The 19,944-nt window shown below is 35.6% G+C and overlaps 1 protein-coding gene across 1 annotated transcript in view; it reads right to left on the minus strand.

The window, feature by feature from the left end:
- The window catches only part of TOP2B (topoisomerase (DNA) II beta 180kDa), a gene marked incomplete at its 3' end in the record, with an annotated part of 38,568 nt that extends 18,993 nt beyond the window's left edge, over positions 1 to 19,575 (minus strand). The window contains exons 1-10 of the mRNA XM_009585908.1: positions 19,407 to 19,575; positions 18,649 to 18,739; positions 16,509 to 16,572; positions 15,100 to 15,245; positions 14,234 to 14,331; positions 12,574 to 12,786; positions 12,319 to 12,492; positions 4,943 to 5,044; positions 4,724 to 4,861; positions 3,008 to 3,146 (exon numbers count right to left, since the gene is read on the minus strand). Of these exons, the coding sequence (XP_009584203.1) occupies positions 3,008 to 3,146; positions 4,724 to 4,861; positions 4,943 to 5,044; positions 12,319 to 12,492; positions 12,574 to 12,786; positions 14,234 to 14,331; positions 15,100 to 15,245; positions 16,509 to 16,572; positions 18,649 to 18,739; positions 19,407 to 19,502 (1,261 nt within the window). The remainder of the gene's footprint in view (positions 1 to 3,007; positions 3,147 to 4,723; positions 4,862 to 4,942; positions 5,045 to 12,318; positions 12,493 to 12,573; positions 12,787 to 14,233; positions 14,332 to 15,099; positions 15,246 to 16,508; positions 16,573 to 18,648; positions 18,740 to 19,406) is intronic.
- Positions 19,576 to 19,944: the final 369 nt, after the last annotated feature.

Below are 19,944 nucleotides of genomic sequence, written 5' to 3' on the forward strand. Positions count from 1 at the left end.
TGCACTTTCTTCTGGAATGGATGCAATCATTAGCAATTAATTTCATGGAAATGCAATGTGCCAGGTATTTTCCTGAACACAGCTCTAAAGAACTCAAAGAGAAAACTACATGAACTGGCAGGTTCAAAGAATGCTTTTATGCTTCACCAGATTTAGTAATCTAGCTGCTCCCTTACAATCCTATATTCCTATTCCTGGTTCTTTATTTTTCCTTTCATTTCTACCTCTTCTCCTCCAACAAGCCACAGAACTATGTATACCTCGTCAAGATCTCAAGAAAGCAAGAATGACCAGGTATAGGACTCAGTACCTCATTCTTTTCAGCGGGAGAGGAAATCTGCAGCAAGTGCATCACTGTACAGATACATCTCTCTCCTGTTGCTAAGTATTAACTCAAAAATTCAGTGGACCTGGCACCCAAGAAACCTGTGGATGCTGGACCTCAGCTACAAATTCACTCTTGAAGTAAAAATAAAATCTAAAAACCACAGGAAGAATTAAAGCCAGACGGGTTGTGGCCAGACACTATTCTCTCCCAGCTGCACTGGACTATTTCAGTCCAACAACTACTGGCACCTGCTATTAGAAACCAAAGCCAACCCTGTTCCCTCATCTGATTGGGGTGCTTCTGAAAGTGTAATTCCTGGGATCCTCACAAATATTTATTTGTCCTGAAACATAACTACCTCAAATAAGACTACTGTATTTTGCTGCCAGATTACAGATAACCTCTGTGTGACATGTATGAATGTCCTGAAGTAATAATCTCCCTGAAACTATATCTTCATGCATCAGTTATATCTTTTCTCCAGCTTATATGGAGGTCTGAAATTCTTTTGAGAAGACTATTTTTAACTGTGTTACTCTTCACGATATGCTTAGTCATGTGTAGCAAACATTCATACAGCAAAGAGTTGAATTTCTTGGACCTAGAAATGATCATCACCTCACACACAGAAGGAGCATGTACAGTCCTTACTTCACCTGATCCTGAGAATCCCCAATCCTTTCTATTAAGATCCCAAAGACAGAAAGAAAGATTGATAGTTCTACAGTGTTTTGTCTGTGTACTTATTAAAGAATTTCCATGGCACCAGGACTTCCTTTCCCCCTTATGTTAAGAAACATCAAGCTTTCAGTCAGATGCAGTTACCAACTGAAGTTCATTGAGACAAGTTCTCAAGAGCAGAGCAACCAACACGCTGAAGGAGTCACTCTTCTGTATCATTTTCTGCCTTCCCTTTCTCAACGAAAGCAGCTTTTTATTGAGGTCAGAGATCCTGATTATAGTACTAGCTTAGTTCTTGTGCAAAAAGAACAAAAAATTCCTACTGATTTTCAAGAGCGAACAGATGATCCATATGGTACCTTCAGTCTTTAAAAAGAAAGGACTAAAGAACTTTTTACTAAATGTATTATTTATGATCCTCCAATTTAAAACATCTCTGCCAGTATATATAACACTTCAGAAAGTCAGGCCTAGTGTGAATATGACAACACATGTTGTATTCAGAAACTGCATGCCGCTGCCTTCCTGTGTGTTCACCCCGAATGTGTAATGCCTTCAATGTGAGAAATCTAGTATGTTCCAGATCTTCAATTAACCAATACCTGGGTAAGCCTCCTTGGGAGATGCAGGGTTCCTGCTCCCCGTGTAAGAATAACTAGGCAGCAGAGAAATACCTGGGTAACAGGGATCCAAGCCATGCAAAACTTTAAGCATCAGTGTTGAGCCCAAATGAGTCTCTACATGCCTTCTTAGTTGAGGAAGTTTCAGGGTGAAAAGCAATGTAATATTTTATTAGCTCCCCTGTTAGAGGTTCTTCCTTCCCCTCACCCTCAGTGAAAAAAACTGAGTAAGAAGTGATTTTGAAGCCTGGTCTCCAAAGCAGAGCTAAAAAAACCTATGAAGAAAGTGTATCCAGAAATCATTCATGATGTTATTTATGAGCAATAGGCTTGATATCCATAAAAACAAAGCATTTCTCCAAGCACACGATCTTCTAGGCAAGAAAAATACCAGGAACATGCATCTGACTAAGGAATACAAATTCCACAAGCAAAACACTAGTTAAAGGAAACATGATTATCAACTTTTGAGGCAAAATAAGACATCTGAATAACTGGAAAAGTAATAAAATACTGAAGAAAACTCAATAAAAAAAATTAATAACCTAAGCCCAAGGAATCAAAAAGAAAGGGAGGAAAATTAAACAGAACTCATCATCTCATCAAGTCATCTTTGACTTGAACACTGGAGCGCAAAAAAAAATAAGCCTCTTTACCAGTCTTACATGCTTTTACCTACTTAACCCACCCACTTACTTCATTGCTATTCTCTATCTTTGCTTAATATAAGGATGTATTAAAAATCAACTAACATTAACACAGACTGGCAACATTTCAAGCTCTTTAGTCATATATGCCCCTCAAATAATTCAAGGACAACTCCAATCCCATCACTATTGGCACAAAGATTGCCAGCTGATCCTGATTCCTATCTGTGCTAGGAAGCAAGCAAGCAGAGATTGCCAGTTTGCCCTATATCCCCAGACAGGAACCTAATGGCATTTAAAATCTCATGAAAAATTCTCTTGAACCATTCCCTCAAGTCTGCACACTACGTGATCTACTTCCTATGGCTTGTGACCCTATAAAGATTCTGATCTTTTTATATTAGAAAGGTCAAGAAGACTAGTCACCTCCAAAATAGAATATTGGTAACACTATTTAGCTGGAAACCTCAATTAGAAAATACATGCTCTTTCAATATGGAACTTGACGGCTGCTTTTGTTCAGCGTTATTAATTCTCTACCCTAGAGAGCACAGTGTTCCTAATATCAAACTCACTATCATGCTTTAATTCTAGCTTTAGAAAGTTTAGAAAACTAGAAAGATTTTTATTAAAAAATATACATAAGGATGTGAAATAAAGTCAGGTTTAAAATTATGTCATCTGTGAAAAATCTATGAAACATTAAAGACATTAAAAATAAGTGCTCTTACCAGCATCATTAGCATCGTCGAGTTTCGGAATGCCCTTGATTTTACTGTGTTTCACCGATGAACATTTTTTGTTCAGCTGAGTTTGTGCCTTAAATTTGACCCAATTCAAAATACTCTCTATGATACCACAGTTAGAGGCCTATAAGCAATAGATCAGAATTGTGGATGAGAAAAGTAAAGCTTCACAGAGCAGATTCTTCTCTCTCAATTTTAAGTCACTGATCTAACACTGTTTCTCAAAGCCCTCTGAATTTAAAAAACTGCAACATATAAAAGGTCAAGGAATTAACACAAACCTTACTGTCTAGCATTTTATGCACACAAACCCAAACCACAACACTCACACAGCTTCTTTTCCACCCCTTGTATAATTGGTGGAAGGAGGAAAAGAGGACTGAGACCTAATAAGAGGTTGTCTTATGTTGTGTGGTTGATGCGCTGAGACATTTTAGGTATTAAGCACCTGCTTCCTGGACTTTTACAGCAAAAAGTAACCTTATGGGATATTTATGACCATTTAAAGTTTCTTTGGAAATGACTGAAAATGGCTGAAAGACAACCAAAACCATCTAAGAATAAGACCCTACATCAACCATTTGAGAAACTGATAACATTTTAAGAAACACATCTGCAGCAAAAAATAACATATAGCATATTTTCTAAACTAAAACTGCTTTAGGTTTGGTTTCACATCAAAAGAAAATACAGGTGAAGCAAAATACTGTGAGCTTTGGCTTTTCATTACCCCCCATAATACAGCACTCATTGGTTAGAGATTCTGCTGCACATTTAACACCTCTGGAGATCAATGCTTACTTCTGGGAATATTAGAAGCACTGTAAATCAAACCTATTGATAGAAATAAAACGCATAAAACAAAATCTGAAGAATGAATACAAGACTGTGTTGTGTTATTTTTTCCTGTAAGTTCTACAAGAATGTCACCAGCAAAACAGAATTAGAAGAATAAAACACTATACAATAAGTTAAGTTTTGATGCCAAGAGTACTAGCAGCAGCACCATTCTCCTTTGTACTGGAGTTCCAGTTATGCTACTGGTACTAAACAGGACTTAGTATAATGAGTTCTGGCTAGCAGAATTCTACTTTTCCTTCCTTGCATAAAAATGTAGTAGAGGAAAAACCTCTACCGTGTATTTCTACTAATACATTAATTTAGAGTAGCAATTCTTAACCTGTCTACAGCCAAAATTTCTAAACTTGTTGCCTGAGAATAACGATCACTTTGAATATTACAGCCACAATTTTGCATTTCCTTGATTACTGGAAAAATAAGTAAATGTGACATGTTCCCTCCCTCTCTTTGTACTTCGGTGAAAGAGAATAAGACTAATATCAAATAATAAGATAGACAATATTCTCCACTTCAGAAAAATATTTTAACACAAAAAATTGGTCAAGGCCTATGTTTAGGCTTTAAGAATCAAATTCATTTCACCAATATAAATACCAGAATCTCCAACAAATGAGCTGATCAGGTGAAACTCGCTTTTAAATCCAGTGCAACTGCAAAAACACAGTCATTGCTTCCATTATTAAGGAATGAACCGAAGTTCCTCCATCCCATTTTCATAGTATGCTAATGTCACTAGAGTACCATAATGCACTAATTAATCTTCTGCTACATAGCATACACACAGTCAATCCAGTACATCAATTCCTGCTTCACAGGAAAAAAGAAATATGCTTTACTTACTGCTTTAAAAAATTTCTCAGATAGCTGGCACTTGGACCCAAAACTTTTAGGCTGCAATGTCATGTTTTCCTTTGTCTGGGAATCAAATGATGGGTTTTCAATCAAGCAATTAACAAAAACCCATATATGATTCTTCACCTGTTGAAAACATAGAAACCAATTTACTCAACAAAATTACCACATTCATCTTTTTCAATATTTTTGTATAAAGTTACTTGCCTGGAATGGTTTCACTGAAACTCCAGCTTTATTCTTCTTTTTCACCACTTCTATCAGTTTGCCCACAACCTGATCCACCACGTAATCAACATGCCTACCACCCTTAATGAGGGGAAAAAAAAAAGAACAAACCCATTGAATTTCCTAATAGCTTTTAGCTGTATTAACAAAGTTCCTGTACTCATACTTAAATTTGAAAATCCATGCACATTAAGTTGCAGCATAACAAAGGAAAATTTGTTTTAAAGTTTCTCTTTCATGTCATTTAGCCTTCATAACAAGTGAGGATGATGGATGTTACACAGAGAAGCAGCAGGAGACATTTCATTCACTGCACAGTGGTGGACTTCAAATGTAGCTGCTTACACCTTAAGAGTATGGCAGATCTGAAAATTACTCTGTAGCACTGGGATGCTACCTGCAACACCACATGGCCGTCAAGGGGTATCTTTTTAACAGGCACACAAATAACCTTGGACTAAAAACACCACACATTTGGTTCATAAAAAAAAAAATGTTCAAGAGCTCACCCTCAGATATATAGCACCCATGCCTATTCCTTCCCAAAAGTCATTTCACCTTCTCTTAGCTTTATTTACAGAACTCTTTGAATAAATGCTATTAGCATTCTTTGCTAGCCTTGGGCTTATGCGAGGGCAAATGGAGAGCAAACTGCAAATAGCCAATCACAAGATCTAGAAAACTCTAAAAGAACTGAGCAAGATAACCTTGAAGTGATGAGCAGTTCTCCTTAAAACTCAGAGTCTAAACCTGCTCCAAAGTCATACCTGATGTAGCAACAAGAGATACATAAGAGAGCATGCAGTTAACCATAAGCTGGCAAACCAACCACTTAGGACACCACAGAGCAATAACTTGTAACTACATAATCATGTTGCCACCTGTCTTGTAGCAAACAAGACCAGTCAGCTGGACTCCCCTACAGTTACCGCCCAAATGCAGAAGAAAAAAAAATGGCTCATAAGCAATTTCTTCCATCATCACAGTGCGAAAAAAAAAGGAAAGAATATATAGGATTTTCTTCCTCCGTTGCACTGTAACAGCTGAAACATTCACAGTGCCTGTCACAATTCTTCCATTTACCCTAGAAAAAGAGAGACTCTGAGTACTGGTTATCCTTGTTTAAGGCCTTTTCAACTAGGTATTTCAAGTGAAGCCATTATTGCAAGAAAACTTTTGGTGGAGGCAATGTATTCACCTCCCAACTACAATCCCTAGCACAACAGACCCTGAGGAAGAAATACTTACTTATGTACTTAAACGTTGGAAGTAGTAAGTCAGAAAAGTTACCTTTGTGAAGCCATATATAACTCATGCTTTGCAGTACGGCAAGGTGATGAAAATACACATTATTTTCAGTGTTTAAATAGTGGTTTTACAATTAATGAAATTCAGTCTAAATAAGGAAGCACTAAGCATTTGAACACCTTCAGAAGATGCCCCAAAGCTTCTATCACCTTCTCTAGCTACAATTCTCTTTGGACTTAAACTTTAAACCAGCTAAAAAAAAAAAAAAAAAAAAAAAATCAAAAACAAAAACAAAAGAAAAAAAACCATACTTCTAGAAGACAAGTAATTTTGAGATTAAATTGCTTGGAAAATAAAGGCATCTCATATAAGCTTTCTGGGAAAAAAGGGTCTATTATAGATCTATTACATCCTAACAATGACTACTGATTTACATGTGTAAAAGAAACCTAACAATTATGCGGTATATTCTACAATGCAAAAGAAATCTGAATCAGAACCACTAGTAAAGACTAGACTAGACTAGAATATTTCAGTTGGAAGGGACCTACAATGATCATCTAGTCCAACTGCCTGACCACTTCAGGGCTGACCAAAAGTTAAAGCATGGTATTAAAGGCATTGTCCAAATGCCTCTTAAACACTGACAGGCTTGGGGCATCGACCACCTCTCCAGGAAGCCTCTTCCAGTGTTTGACCACCCTCTCAATAAAGAAGTGCTTCCTAATGTCCAGTCTAAACCTCGCTGGCGCAGCTTTGAACGATTCCCACGCATCCTATCACTGGATCCCAGGGAGAAGAGCTCAGCACCTCCCTCTCCACGTCCCCTCCTCAGGAAGCTGTAGAGAGTAATGAGGTCGCCCCTCAGCCTCCTTTTCTCCAAACTAGACAAACCCAAAGTCCTTAGCTGCTCCTCACAGGACATTCCTTCCAGCCCTTTCACCAGCTTTGTTGCCCTCCTCTGGATACATTCAAGGACCTTCACATCCTTCTTAAATTGTGGGGCCCAGAACTGCACACAGTAACCAAGGTGAGGCCGCACCAACGCTGAATACAGCGGGATGATCACCTCTTTTGACCCGCTGGTTGTGCTGTGTTTGATGCACCCCAGGATGCAGTTTGCCCTCTTGGCTGCCAGGGCACGCTGCTGGCTCTTATTGAGCCTGCTGTCGATCAGCACCTCCAGACCCCTTTCCGCAGGGCTGCTTTCCAGCCACTCCTCTCTCAATTTATACTTGTGCCTGGCATTACTCAATCCTGGGTGCAGAATCCGGCATTTCGACTGGTTAAATTTCATCCCATTAATCATAGCCCAGTGCTCCAATCTATCTAGATCCTTCTGCAAGGCCTCCTGCCCCTCAAGAGAGTCAATAGCACCTCACAGTTTGGTATCATCAGCAAACTTGCTAATGGTGCACTCAGCTCCTGCATCCAGGTCGTTGATAAATACATTGAACAGCACTGGCCCTAGAATTGAACCCTGAGGGAACACATTAAAACAGCACTAACTTATATCATAGATATAACATTCCAGATTAGGAAGAACAACTAGTATTTGAAGGTATGTATCCTGTAGTCTTTAATTCTATGGAACAATGACTACTGAAATTGCCTAAACCAGTGGTGATAAATATGTTTAAATATTTACAAATCCAAGGTGACACAACTTCCTTTACAGGTAAAATAGCAGGATTTCTTCAGAAAGATGTCAAAAATATAAACGGTCCTAAAGCCCTGGATATCTGAAAGCTGTTTACATTTTTGATTATTCAAATGCCTTCCTTTAAATTTATAGACAAAAAGGTACTAATAATAATAAAATGCTAAATGCCAGTGGCTGTTATAGCAAGTTCATAATGTTTTGACTAAAATCTATTATCTTGTAACAAAGAATGGAGTGATGCAGGCATATCCTATACAATAAAAACACACCTAACTCAACACTCAATATTTTACACAGAAGATCAGCTTTGTTTAGTATCAATTAGTGCCTTACAAAAATACAGACTAAATAATGGTTCCTGTTCAGACCAATTTGCGTTAGCACAGACGAAATAAAGAAAACACACCTATGGACATATTCATCATGAGGTAACAAACGAAAAAACCCTCCTCCTTTAAAGCTGTTTTAAAAACAGAACTGAGGAGAAAAAAAAGCTTTTGATGGGCATGAGGAAGTATAGGATAGATAAGAAATAAGAAATGGAAAACAACAAACCCAAGAAACAACAGCAACCAAAAAGACAGAGGAAAAGAAAGAACTAGCAAGCAAAAACCAGAAGTTAGGATTCTACATTTTAAGGCAGAGTATGCATCTGAAAAGACTGAAGATGATGTAAAGTGGTTGAATTGACGGGAGATAGGAGCTGTGTTCTCAACTTCATGTAGAAAGTAGAGATGAAAAGAAAAAAGAGAGAGGAGGTAAACAAAATAGCTAAAAATGGTAAATATTATTAGTCATAACCAAAACCAGTACTTGCACTTCAAAGAAACCATCTATGGTTTCTGTCAGTCTCTAGAGTCACCTACTAAACAGCAATACAAACCGTTAGTGTGTTTTAGAAGCACCATACATAGAAGTATTTTTTCATGGCATTTCTTCTTAAAAAAAAAAAAAACAAAAAACCAAAAACAAACCCACCCACCCCCCCCAAACCACCACAAAAACAAACAAACAAAAAACCCAAATCCCCAAAACACCAAAATTAAAACACAACAGTTTTTATTCACAAATGGATGACAGAGTTTCAGCATAGGAGAGTTGAAGTGAAAGTTGATACATCGACATCCTGCCACTTTAAAGAAAAATAAAACCATTTCCAAACTGTAAAGAAAAGGTACTACAGGAAAATATCAAATTACATGTTTAAAAAAAAACATTAAAATTGCCATTCAAATGTAGAAAGTGCTTTACTTTTACTCATCACATTACTGAAAACTTATGCTTATGGGAATATCTCAGTATATTTTTGTGTTTACAACTTTAGCAATTTTTTTTTTGCAGTTTTTAGCACTACAAATATTTTGCTCAAACTAACATCTGACACATCAAAAATTAGCTACTTACCAGTAATTCTTGTTCTTGGAAGATATTAGTTACTATAACAGTTCCCCATTCCTGTGTCCATTCTTAGTGTGTAGCATTGAGTGAGGGATGTTCAGAGCTCAAAGTTGGGAACCTTTCAACCATCTCACCAGTAGGTGGCACATTTACCCACTATGGAAGCATAACAGCCTATAACTGCCCCAACTGTCAGTACATTTTAATACAAGACAGAAAAAGAAAAATAGCCTCTAAATCTAGAGGGCTGTCAATGACTATTATGACTACTGTATTATAAGAAAGAGCACTGAAACTGCATAAACTTCTGTGTAACCATTATGATTGAACCCCAGTCTTGCAAACTTCAGGATGCAAAGACATCTAATGAAATGGTAACAACTAAAACCTTAAAAATGAAGCTTAGACTGGCTCCTATATACATTCTACTCATATCATCATCAATAGCCAACAGCCTCAATTAATTCTGAGGCAAGCCATGTTTAAATTCTATGGACAGATAGGTGGTTCATATGGCAAACAAATTCAGAAGCTAATTATAAATTTGAAATTTTCATTGAATTAGCTATACAAATAAAATCCTACTTTATTTTGCATTTGTTTTCTATTATGTTTATTTTATTAGAATAAATCTGAAAACATCCAGCTCTGGAATGGTCCTGAATTTCTTGCTGAACTCCAGCAAATTTTAACAGGTTGGAATGCTCCCTCCACCCTAGTCTACTATCTGACATTGCATCTGCATTAGCTGAGCATTTCTGCCAAAATGATTAGTAGTGTTACAGTTAGCAGTGCCACCATATTAAAAATATCATTAGATTGTTGTGTTAATAACTCAAGTTTCTACTACAATTTCTACTACAGCTACTATTTGAAATTGAGAACTTGAGAAGATCATGTTTAATCAGTTTATATACAAGTCTCAACAAAAGGTTATCTGCATAATCCTAATAGCTGCAAACATTCTTTCAAATGCTGCCTCAGAGCCTGAAGGCGAATTCTGTGGTGGTCTACTGTGGCAAAATTGTGAATAAATGGGGACCTGACCAAGGTAACAAATTTACAAGAATAAAACAAGGGCGTTGTGCCTCAACATACTGCCTGACCTTCCACACACCCCTCAAAAAAAACCCCATCAACCTAAAAAAATCTTGTTTGGAATTCAAAGCAAGTTTAAAAAAGGTGGAAGGGAAGTTACGACTGGGTGAAATTTATCCAGAAACAGAAATGAAAAGCTTTCAGCAAACAGCGATAAATAACCAAAAAACAGCTGAAATGAGCTCCTCACCTGTTAGCAGATAAGGGGACAGGCAGTTGACGCAGTTAGTTACTAGCCATTATGTCTCATCAGTGGGTAGTTGCACATCAATTGCTGGTGAGGTGGTTCACCGGCCCCGAACATTCCACATCCAGTCACACACATAAGGCATGGATCGGGAGAGTGGGAAAAACTAGAAATTACAACACTTACCTTTGAAGAATACACAGTACTTTTTCTATGAATTTTCTTAAAGAATATATAACAATGTATGTGTAACTGCATGATGGGTGAAAACTGATCCAAAAGAGTCAAATTCAAAATCATTTGAGTAAGTGTATGCAATATATTTAGCTTAGGAGTCAATAAGTATTCATTTTTTTCAAATACATTTTCTTCACCTGATTATCAAACATTATTAAGAGCTTCTACATTGCCAGCTTCTTCATAAAGGTATTGTATACATCTTTAAGGTCATGCTATTTTTCTTCTTTATGTTGCATAAAGAGGCCTGAATTAAAACTGACTTTTAACCTTTCAACTACCAGATACATTTGTTATCCCTAGTTTTGACAAGTATCAGATAAACATTTAATTAAAATGCACACTTAGAAAGTAAATATTCTACAATGAAATAAACTACACCCCTTACCACTGAATACTGGTTCAGCTACACTGAAAATGACACTGGAAGCAGTTATGTAGTAAAAATTACATGCCACCAAAACACTGGCTATACATCATCTACCACCAAGACTAACACTGATATCTCTGGGCACCTGCCTAGACTAGGGACCCCACTTTTATGAACCACTCGTGCTACTATTAGAATTTTCTTCTGTTTGACTCTTTTAGAAAAGATCTGAGCAAGGAGGGTTTTTTAAGTGCCTGATTACAAATTCTTATCTTTCTCATCTTTTGGGGAAGCTTGTGGTTAAGATTCCCTAAAACTAGCCTCACCAATCACTAGAATTGCTTGACTGTTGTTAGATCACTCATCTGGTGCCATCTATGAAGAGTAGAAATTACAAAGACTTTCTTTCACCATGGTGAATCCCAGATCACTAAACCTGAGCCATACCAAACTGTCATAAATGAGAGTTACACTAGTTGATTTCAGTTGATTGCCTTGGTGCCTGACCACCCCAGAAATTTGAGAAGCACAAAGATTGTACTTTAGTATGCTGAGCACATTGCTGCTTCATCATAACTGAAGATTTGCTATGATACCATTTCGCTGCTACTATAGTTGCTAATAAGTACAGAGAACACCTAGGCCCCCTTATACAGAAACACAAATAAAAGAAAATTAATCTCAACATTTCAGGCCAGTTTTATACATCATAAAGCAATAAATGGAAAGCCATCTTTCAAGAACACCAAAAGCCATTTTTGCCCTCCAAAACTTGCCACTACTAGCTTTAAAGGGGTTTGTACATTTTTTTAACTTAATTTCAGAAGTATTTTATTACAATGTGTTAAAAAGGAAAGAATATAATAGTTCCATTTGGTTTATATTTAATCAATACCATGTACACTCATGTAAGACATCAGTATCACTGATAATGATTACTAGTGTTTTAAAAACTAGTGCATATTCAGAAATACTTCTATGAATGTATTTTGATTGCATTCAATTGCTCTGCCCAATCCTCTCATGCAAAAGATTACCTCACCTATTTATTTTTAGTAACCCAGATGTATTTTTTTATCAAATATCTGACTGGGCATAACCTTAGCACACATTTTTATCATTTAAATTTTTTATCATTTCTTATAACTACTCACCTTTGTGGTAGCTATACTATTTACAAAGCTGATTTGCTGAAACCCTTTTTCACTCAAAGTGAGGCACACATCCCATCGTTCATTCACAACTTCATGAATAACTTTGAGTGCAACTCCAGTTTCATCCAGCTTGTCTTTTACGTAAAGATCTACGTAACTGCGAAATCCATTTACCTATGAGTAATACAGATAACAATTACTATTCTTTGCATAAAATACTCAGTACACTTAAAATATTTTAAATGAGGCTCTTACAGGTAATTTCTTCCCATTCAACATGACTTTGACTCCTTTGCATGACCCAGCCAAATCATATGCTCTTCTTGTCATGAGGGCCACAATATCCTTATCAAGTTTTTCCATTTTAAATTTAGATAGATCTGGCTGGAATGTAATGCATGTGTAGTCATCACCATCAAAATGCTTAATCTTGGGTTCAGAGGTCTTCATCATATTGTTCATCCAAGTCTTTGGAAACAAAACATTTTAGAGGTTAGTTTACAATACATGCCATCCTCCTCCTTTGTTCCATTTTCCAGCTATGCTAGGATTACAACAGCTACACAACAAAAAGCTCACAGACTTCTTTTACAAGTTTCCTTTGGTAAAACACTACACATAAAATTAATTGCTTTACCAAGATTTGCACAAGCATCTGTGACAGCAGATTTGTGGTTTCTGTAAATATGCAGGTATCATTACATTGATGGACATGATTCTAATACAAATAGAGCCCACCACAGAACTGACTAAATTAGATACAAGTGAGCTAGCTAAACAGTCCTTATTGCCCATCAGTTTAACGCTTTCAATCTATGACACACTTCTATGAAGAAGCTTATTAGTTCCTGTACAGAGACTCAGTCGTCTCTGAGATAGCATCTTAGTGGCTGTGCAGTGTAGTACCAAAGCATGCTTCTTGACAAATGAACTTGCTCAGACTTGACTCGGGAGTCTTGGTATTGTTCCCTGTTTAAGAACATGGGCATATTTATAAGACTAAGCAGAACACCTACTCACAGCATATATCAAAGTTCAGTTGTATTAAATTTTCACAATTTTTGAAAATACTGGGAAATATAGCACTTCATCCAAGTCGTAAAGCATGTCATTTTCAAAAAGTACACTCAAACCAATATTAATTTGCTTTTTGGCAGTCAGCAGAAAATATTACATTTTTAAAGAGACAGGTCAAACCATTGAAATGTATTGTTTATGTAGTGACATGACAGCATAACCAGAAATGAATTACTTGTCCAAAAAAAAAAAAAGAGAAGGAAGCCACCAACTGGGAAAGACTCCAAAGCCATTTGGTATCTAATATTTTAACAAAAGTTCTTCAAACTTTTAGAAAGGTGGCCATCTCAAAGCTATATACAGTAGATCAGATTACATTCAATCCTTGGTCTGTGTGCTAACAATAACAATGAGCAACGGGTACAAATGAGGAAGAAGCGGGGTTTGCACCGAAGTCTAGCTAGGCTAATGAAATTCATGACATAAACACCGAAAAATCTTCTTCTTACACTAAAAAATGACCTAGAAAATTGCACAGCTAAGTAGAAAGATTTTTTGACAAATTATAAGAGCAATTACAAAATGTTTCAATTAAATATCTTTTTTCACATGCACATGAGTATACTTTAGTACTTCTGTACTTTAGTACAGAAGAAATTTTTTCATTTTCAGTCACGTAACACTCCCAAGAAAAATATTACTTAACAAAAAACCCAAATTCTAATACACAGAAGTACCAATTTTACTGACTGAACTACCTAGCCTGCAAACTCTACACATCTATTTGGATGTTAAATGATTCATTTCATGAAATATTCACGAAATACAGAAAATGTGTTAAATTTTAAATTTATAATTACAGCAAAGAAAAGGAAAAAAGTTGAGATCATGTCTATACCTGCTTAAAGCTGTGTTTGTATTCCTTGCAAGCAGTTTCAACTGTAAACTTTGTACTAAATATGTTACAAAGTTTTGCACCATAGCCATTGCGTCCACCTGAAAAAACAACATATAGTAAGTTTTTTACAGCAGAACCATATTTATGATATTCAGAGAGTATGCCAAGAAGTAAAATGTTCCTATATAAGACAAAAGTTGGGCCACATGTCAACAGCTATCAAAGGATGCCAGAGATGGAGTTTCACACTACCTCCAATCTGGTGCAACTGCTTCTGCCTCAAAAATGAGCAGTTTGCTCCTCCCCCCAAGGCCAGAATGCTCCCATTGCTTCCCTTAGGTTGATCTACCAGTTGCTTGCTGAAAGGCAAGTGACCTCAACAGCTGAAAACTAGGTCATGATCAGATCCAAATCATTCTGCAACCACACATCATAATATGGGCAAAATATATGGTGTAGGATAGAACAGAACTAACTTTCATTCATGATCTAAATTAGCATTACTTCACATTTAGGATAATAAATCATACCGTAATTTATTAAATTTTTTTTCCCCTTCATTTCAAGAGCATAAATGTTTAAATGCTTGCATGCATTATAACTAAAATACGAAAATATGTTGTTTGTTACTGAATAATGAGTACTGACATTAAAGATGTACATGTAAAGTTCTCTGTAAACATTGATATTAAAAAAGAAAAAGTAAGATTTTTTTCTTTAAGTCCTTTTACTCTAACAGAGCTATAGTAATGGTGACTAAGTGATCATCTGTTATGAAACAGAATAGAAAAAGTAAGAAGAGAAAGCATACTGAAAAACAAACAATGGCTTAATTGAATAAAACAAAGCATGTTAAATAGTCTTGCCTGTAACTTTTTTCTCATCATCATCATAGTTGCTGGATGTTAGCAGCTGCCCAAAGATTAAAGCAGGTACGTATACTTTTTCTACTTTGTGTTCCACAACTGGTATACCCTTTCCATTATTCCATATGCTGATAATGTTTGATTCCCTATAAAATAGTGAAGACATTAAGCCAACTAATGTAATCTTGAAAACAGACTCCTGCATACATTTTACCTGTTTAAATAACCACATAAAATACAATAAAAGACCATATTCTTACCACGTTTATTCACAGCTCTATCAATTTTAATTACAAAAAACCACTTCTTTGTGCTTATTAGATATCTTAGAAGAAGGAGCATAATTGCCCATACATGACAGTATTTCGTATCATAAAAATGACCCCCAAAAATCTGTTCGAAGAGCTCTCACTATCAACATGCTCTGCAACAAAATCCTGAAGTTTAGTGACAGGATTATACTTAAGTTAGGGATGTAGCTTTTTAGGTTTCATTGAAGTCCAGCCACGCAGCCAAGTTATCATCTGTTTAAAACTGTTATTTCCCAGTTATGATAAACATTGTAGCTTATTTTATGCATCAATGCCAAAATCCATCAACATCTGGCATCGTTAATACTTGTAGCTCTCATATAGAATTTTCATTTCGGGCTGTTACAGAGTTCAAAATCATGACAGGTCAGGCAGATTTACACTACCATTTCCCTCCCACTCCATAATAAAAACAATTTGGTTTACAGAAACTCATAATGCACTGCAAACTTGCAGAAAAATTATTTCTCAGTATATTTTTCCTAAAGATTAGGTATGAAAATTAGGTCTTAAACATTTATTATTCAGTTAAACGTCACTGAAAGGGTACTACTAAAGGAACCCAATCAACATCTATTAACTATAGTACTTCTCATTAGGAAATATCTCTTTAAGTATTCAATTTTGAAAAACAGTGGTAATGACATATTTGCAATCTGCAGTTTCAGTGTGATATAGCTGCCTAATTCAAACATAACCTTATCCTAATGTTAAAGGAGTTAACATAGAAGTTCAAGAGGTGCAAAATTACGTTACAAAACCTCAAGGTTGGTATTTATGATTTGTAAGTAACCTGGCTGGTTATAGTTATGTACTGCCAAGCTTTCATCTAATTATGAATTTTATAATCTTCTTTCATTCAATCAAACATTAATGAGTGATTTAGGAAAGTAAATTATTATAAATTCAGAATGATAATACTTAATGTTAATCACTTTTAATTCACCTTTTCATCTTAAAATATGAAGCTAATGGAAATAATCCAAAAATACTATTTTGTTTTTTAAAAAAACAATTTGATTTAATAAAATAATTTGTACAAATCTGAACTACAATAGCACTGGCAGGGAAAGTAAATGAAAACATGCTTTTACTTACGGATCAATGGATATTTTAATACAAGTCATATTCTTGTCCCTCTGCTTATTGTCAGCAGCATTTACTATGAAACAGAAGCACAAATTAACACTTTCTAGGGGCAATAATTAATTACTTGATCTGTAAAACTGATTAAACACATATTCCACCACAAGTTACAATAGTCCAGGTATTTCTTAATCCGGTATCTTTTTGTATATTCTGTATCTTATTACTGAAGTCTATAAATATGACCAAGTAACTGCAAGAAGATAATTTTCAACCTTCTTATAATTACTGACTCTATTTCTAGCAGTTAGACTATCCTAGAAGTAAATATAAAAGTGTATTTTGTAAGCCTGTTCTCATAACTGTTCTTAACATACTGAAGACTTCATTCTTCTGTTGCTGCACTTGTTTGCATATTTATTACACATATTACACCATGTATGTTAAAAACCCTAGGAAATTATATGCATCACCAGATTGGTTTACGCATCCTTTTGTCACTGAAACCAAATCCTGAAAAAGTCACGTCCATTAAGGAGTGTTTTGATTGCAGCGAAAGTTATCTCTAAAGAGCCTGTGAGACTTATAACTAACATTTGTAAGTTAGTTCCTAAACAGTTTACACAGTTTAGGATCAAAAGAAGGATAACCGGAAGTTAACATTTGATCAAAATTTAATTAAACTGCATCCAATGTACATTAACTACAAACAATAAAAATCAGAAATGCAACTATGGCCATTAACCATGAAAACACATTACAATCATTTTCAGCATTTGTTTCATCACCCATGAAATAGATAAAAATAAAACCCAAAACCACCAAAGGACATGAAGATAAATCCATTAAAATTAAAATATCTTAGTATCTTAATAGATTATAAGGATCTCAATATAAGATCAGATATTTCAAGGTGCTTTTGCTAAAATCATTAAGTGTGGTTTCATTAAAAGGTATGCACAGCTACAATGTTCAATTTTCTTAATGTTATTACACTGACCCCTAGCTCTCAAACCAGACTCTGTGGAGCACTTATCAGTGCTACATAAAGCAGCAATAAGCCATACAGTACTACGATAATGATATGATAACGATTTTTCTTCTGAATGGGACAAGATGGAAGTGACTCCCTCCTGTGAAAGGCCCATAAATTTCATCTGTGAGGCAGCACTCAAAAAAGAAGTGTCAAAAAATTTTCATTCCCTTATTTCTCAAATTAAGTAATGAGTAAAAAGCAAAAATAAAAAAATCCTTCTTTTCCACCTGGCCAAGACATAGTCCTTATTGCCTCCAAGACAGCAATGCTGTAAAGCATAGTTTTAGAGGTGTGGATAAGTGCTGAACCCAATGAAGGTCATGACAAAATTTCCATTGACCTCAATAGACCATAATTTAGTTTACGATGTAATCCCACCAATCCTTACAACATAACTTCATAAAAACTGATTAGCCCAAGAATTCATGTCAATTAACACAAAATATCAGTTCAGCAGACAGCACACTGTTCAGATGTTGCACACCTCTACTGCTGGTTAGTCTTCAGTGTGTGCCTGTCACCAAGAGAATGTCCTAAACTGGTAAGTAATAGTGACTCAGGGACTTAAGACAGAATTTTCTAAAAATCATTTGTTTGTGTCTCAGACACCATGCTTTTAAATGGCAATATGATACTTATTCATTTTAAAACCGCCCGAAGTCCAGAAATGATCCATGTAAGAATCACCATCACCACGACTATCATCCTCTACAGAAGGAGGTAGTTTTAGTGATTCATAAGATGATTATCTAAGTTAACACTTAGACAACTTTCAGTTGTCTTCTTTCAGGAGAATAATCTTCTTTTAAATGTTACTTAAAACTGTGGCCCTGAACAACTTTGCAGATTAAAAATCTTGTAACAATATTGATCATAAAGAATGACCTAGTTTAGACATCCAGTAACAAATATTTACACTGTCTTACAAGTTCAACTGAAAACACTCTTCCCTCTTTAAACTGTTCTGTAGTGCTGGAATACACTAAAATTTTCATGCACTGCAGTTTAGTGGGACTCTGTGATTTAAATTTAGAAACAAATTAATATGCTTTGAGAGCTCTCAGAAAAGTGTGTACTCCGTAATGCTAAAGCAATATTATTGTTAAAAATACTTACCAAGGATTTCATCAAAGATCTTGTACAAGCCTGGAACAAAGGTAACTTCTCGGCAATTCATTCCTACATCTTCATCATAAACCCACATTAACTACATGTAAACAAAATAAAATAAAAACATTTACTGTCTTGGTAAACCAGTCTATGGTTCTATAAGATCTAATTACTTCAGGAACTTTACTCTTCCAATCTCATTTCTGCTGTCATCTGAGACAGAAGCAGAAGTCTGGCAAAAATTACAACTGTACCCACAAAGACTTCCATAATGAAAATGCATTATTTTCTACTTGGTGGGGAACTCCAACAGTACAGACAGTGAAGTTCAAAGCAATTTGCAACTTCACAAAAACAGTTGAAAAAAGTGCCAGCAGGAGGCTTAAATTCTCTGTTTTCTACCTAAACAAACAGACCAAAGCATTTTGGACCTGGAGCAAATGCTACTTACAAATACGTATACATATTCGTGTGCATATAGGCATGGTTCTAAACACACACATATACACACTTTACTGTGTGTTTATGTTTTCACTGAACCTCAACATTTTCTGAGCATGTTTTTTCAGGTGAACCAAGCACTGCTTTAAAAAGTCTTCCCTTGACCCCTTCCTACACACGCATACATAAACGTGACCACAGTTTTTAGCATGATAATTCAGAATACTCAGAAAAGTCGAGATTTGCCTATTTATTAACCAGAATAGTCATTTCCTCATTAAAACAACAAAAACTATTAAGACTGTAAACTTAGTGACACCTACCTGAGTTAACGGTTCAACTGACCCAATGTAGGTATCTGGACGGAGAAGGATGTGCTCAAGCTGAGTCTTTTTCTGATAAACTCTCTCAACAGACATCTTCTTTGAAGTGTCATTTTTATTAATGCTTTCCGAGTCTTCCTTTTTTGAAGCACTGATCTGATTATCAAATAATGTCTAAAAACAAAAAGACACCAACAATCAACCTCATTCATTCAATCTGTCACTCTCAAGATACAAACAAAACCTGACAGAGATTTAAATTACAATCAAAACTTGTCATGTAATTTAAGTTTTCAGATGTACTAAGATCAAGCTGTCCTCTCAACAGAAAAAATTCAACAGATTATGTAACAGTTTCTTAACAAATTGTCACATATTCAAACTTTAGTGATTTACTAATCATGATAAACCAAAATAAGGAAACAACAGTATATTACAAAAGACACCCACTTCCTCAGGTTAAGTATTTATAACATCCATTTTTTGCTTAAGCATTTGAATCCGAAACACTGAATACTGTTCTGAATAATAACAGTAA

This window comes from Fulmarus glacialis, unplaced genomic scaffold (genome assembly GCF_000690835.1).
Source record: "Fulmarus glacialis isolate BGI_N327 unplaced genomic scaffold, ASM69083v1 scaffold9029, whole genome shotgun sequence".
NCBI classification, from domain to species: domain Eukaryota; kingdom Metazoa; phylum Chordata; class Aves; order Procellariiformes; family Procellariidae; genus Fulmarus; species Fulmarus glacialis.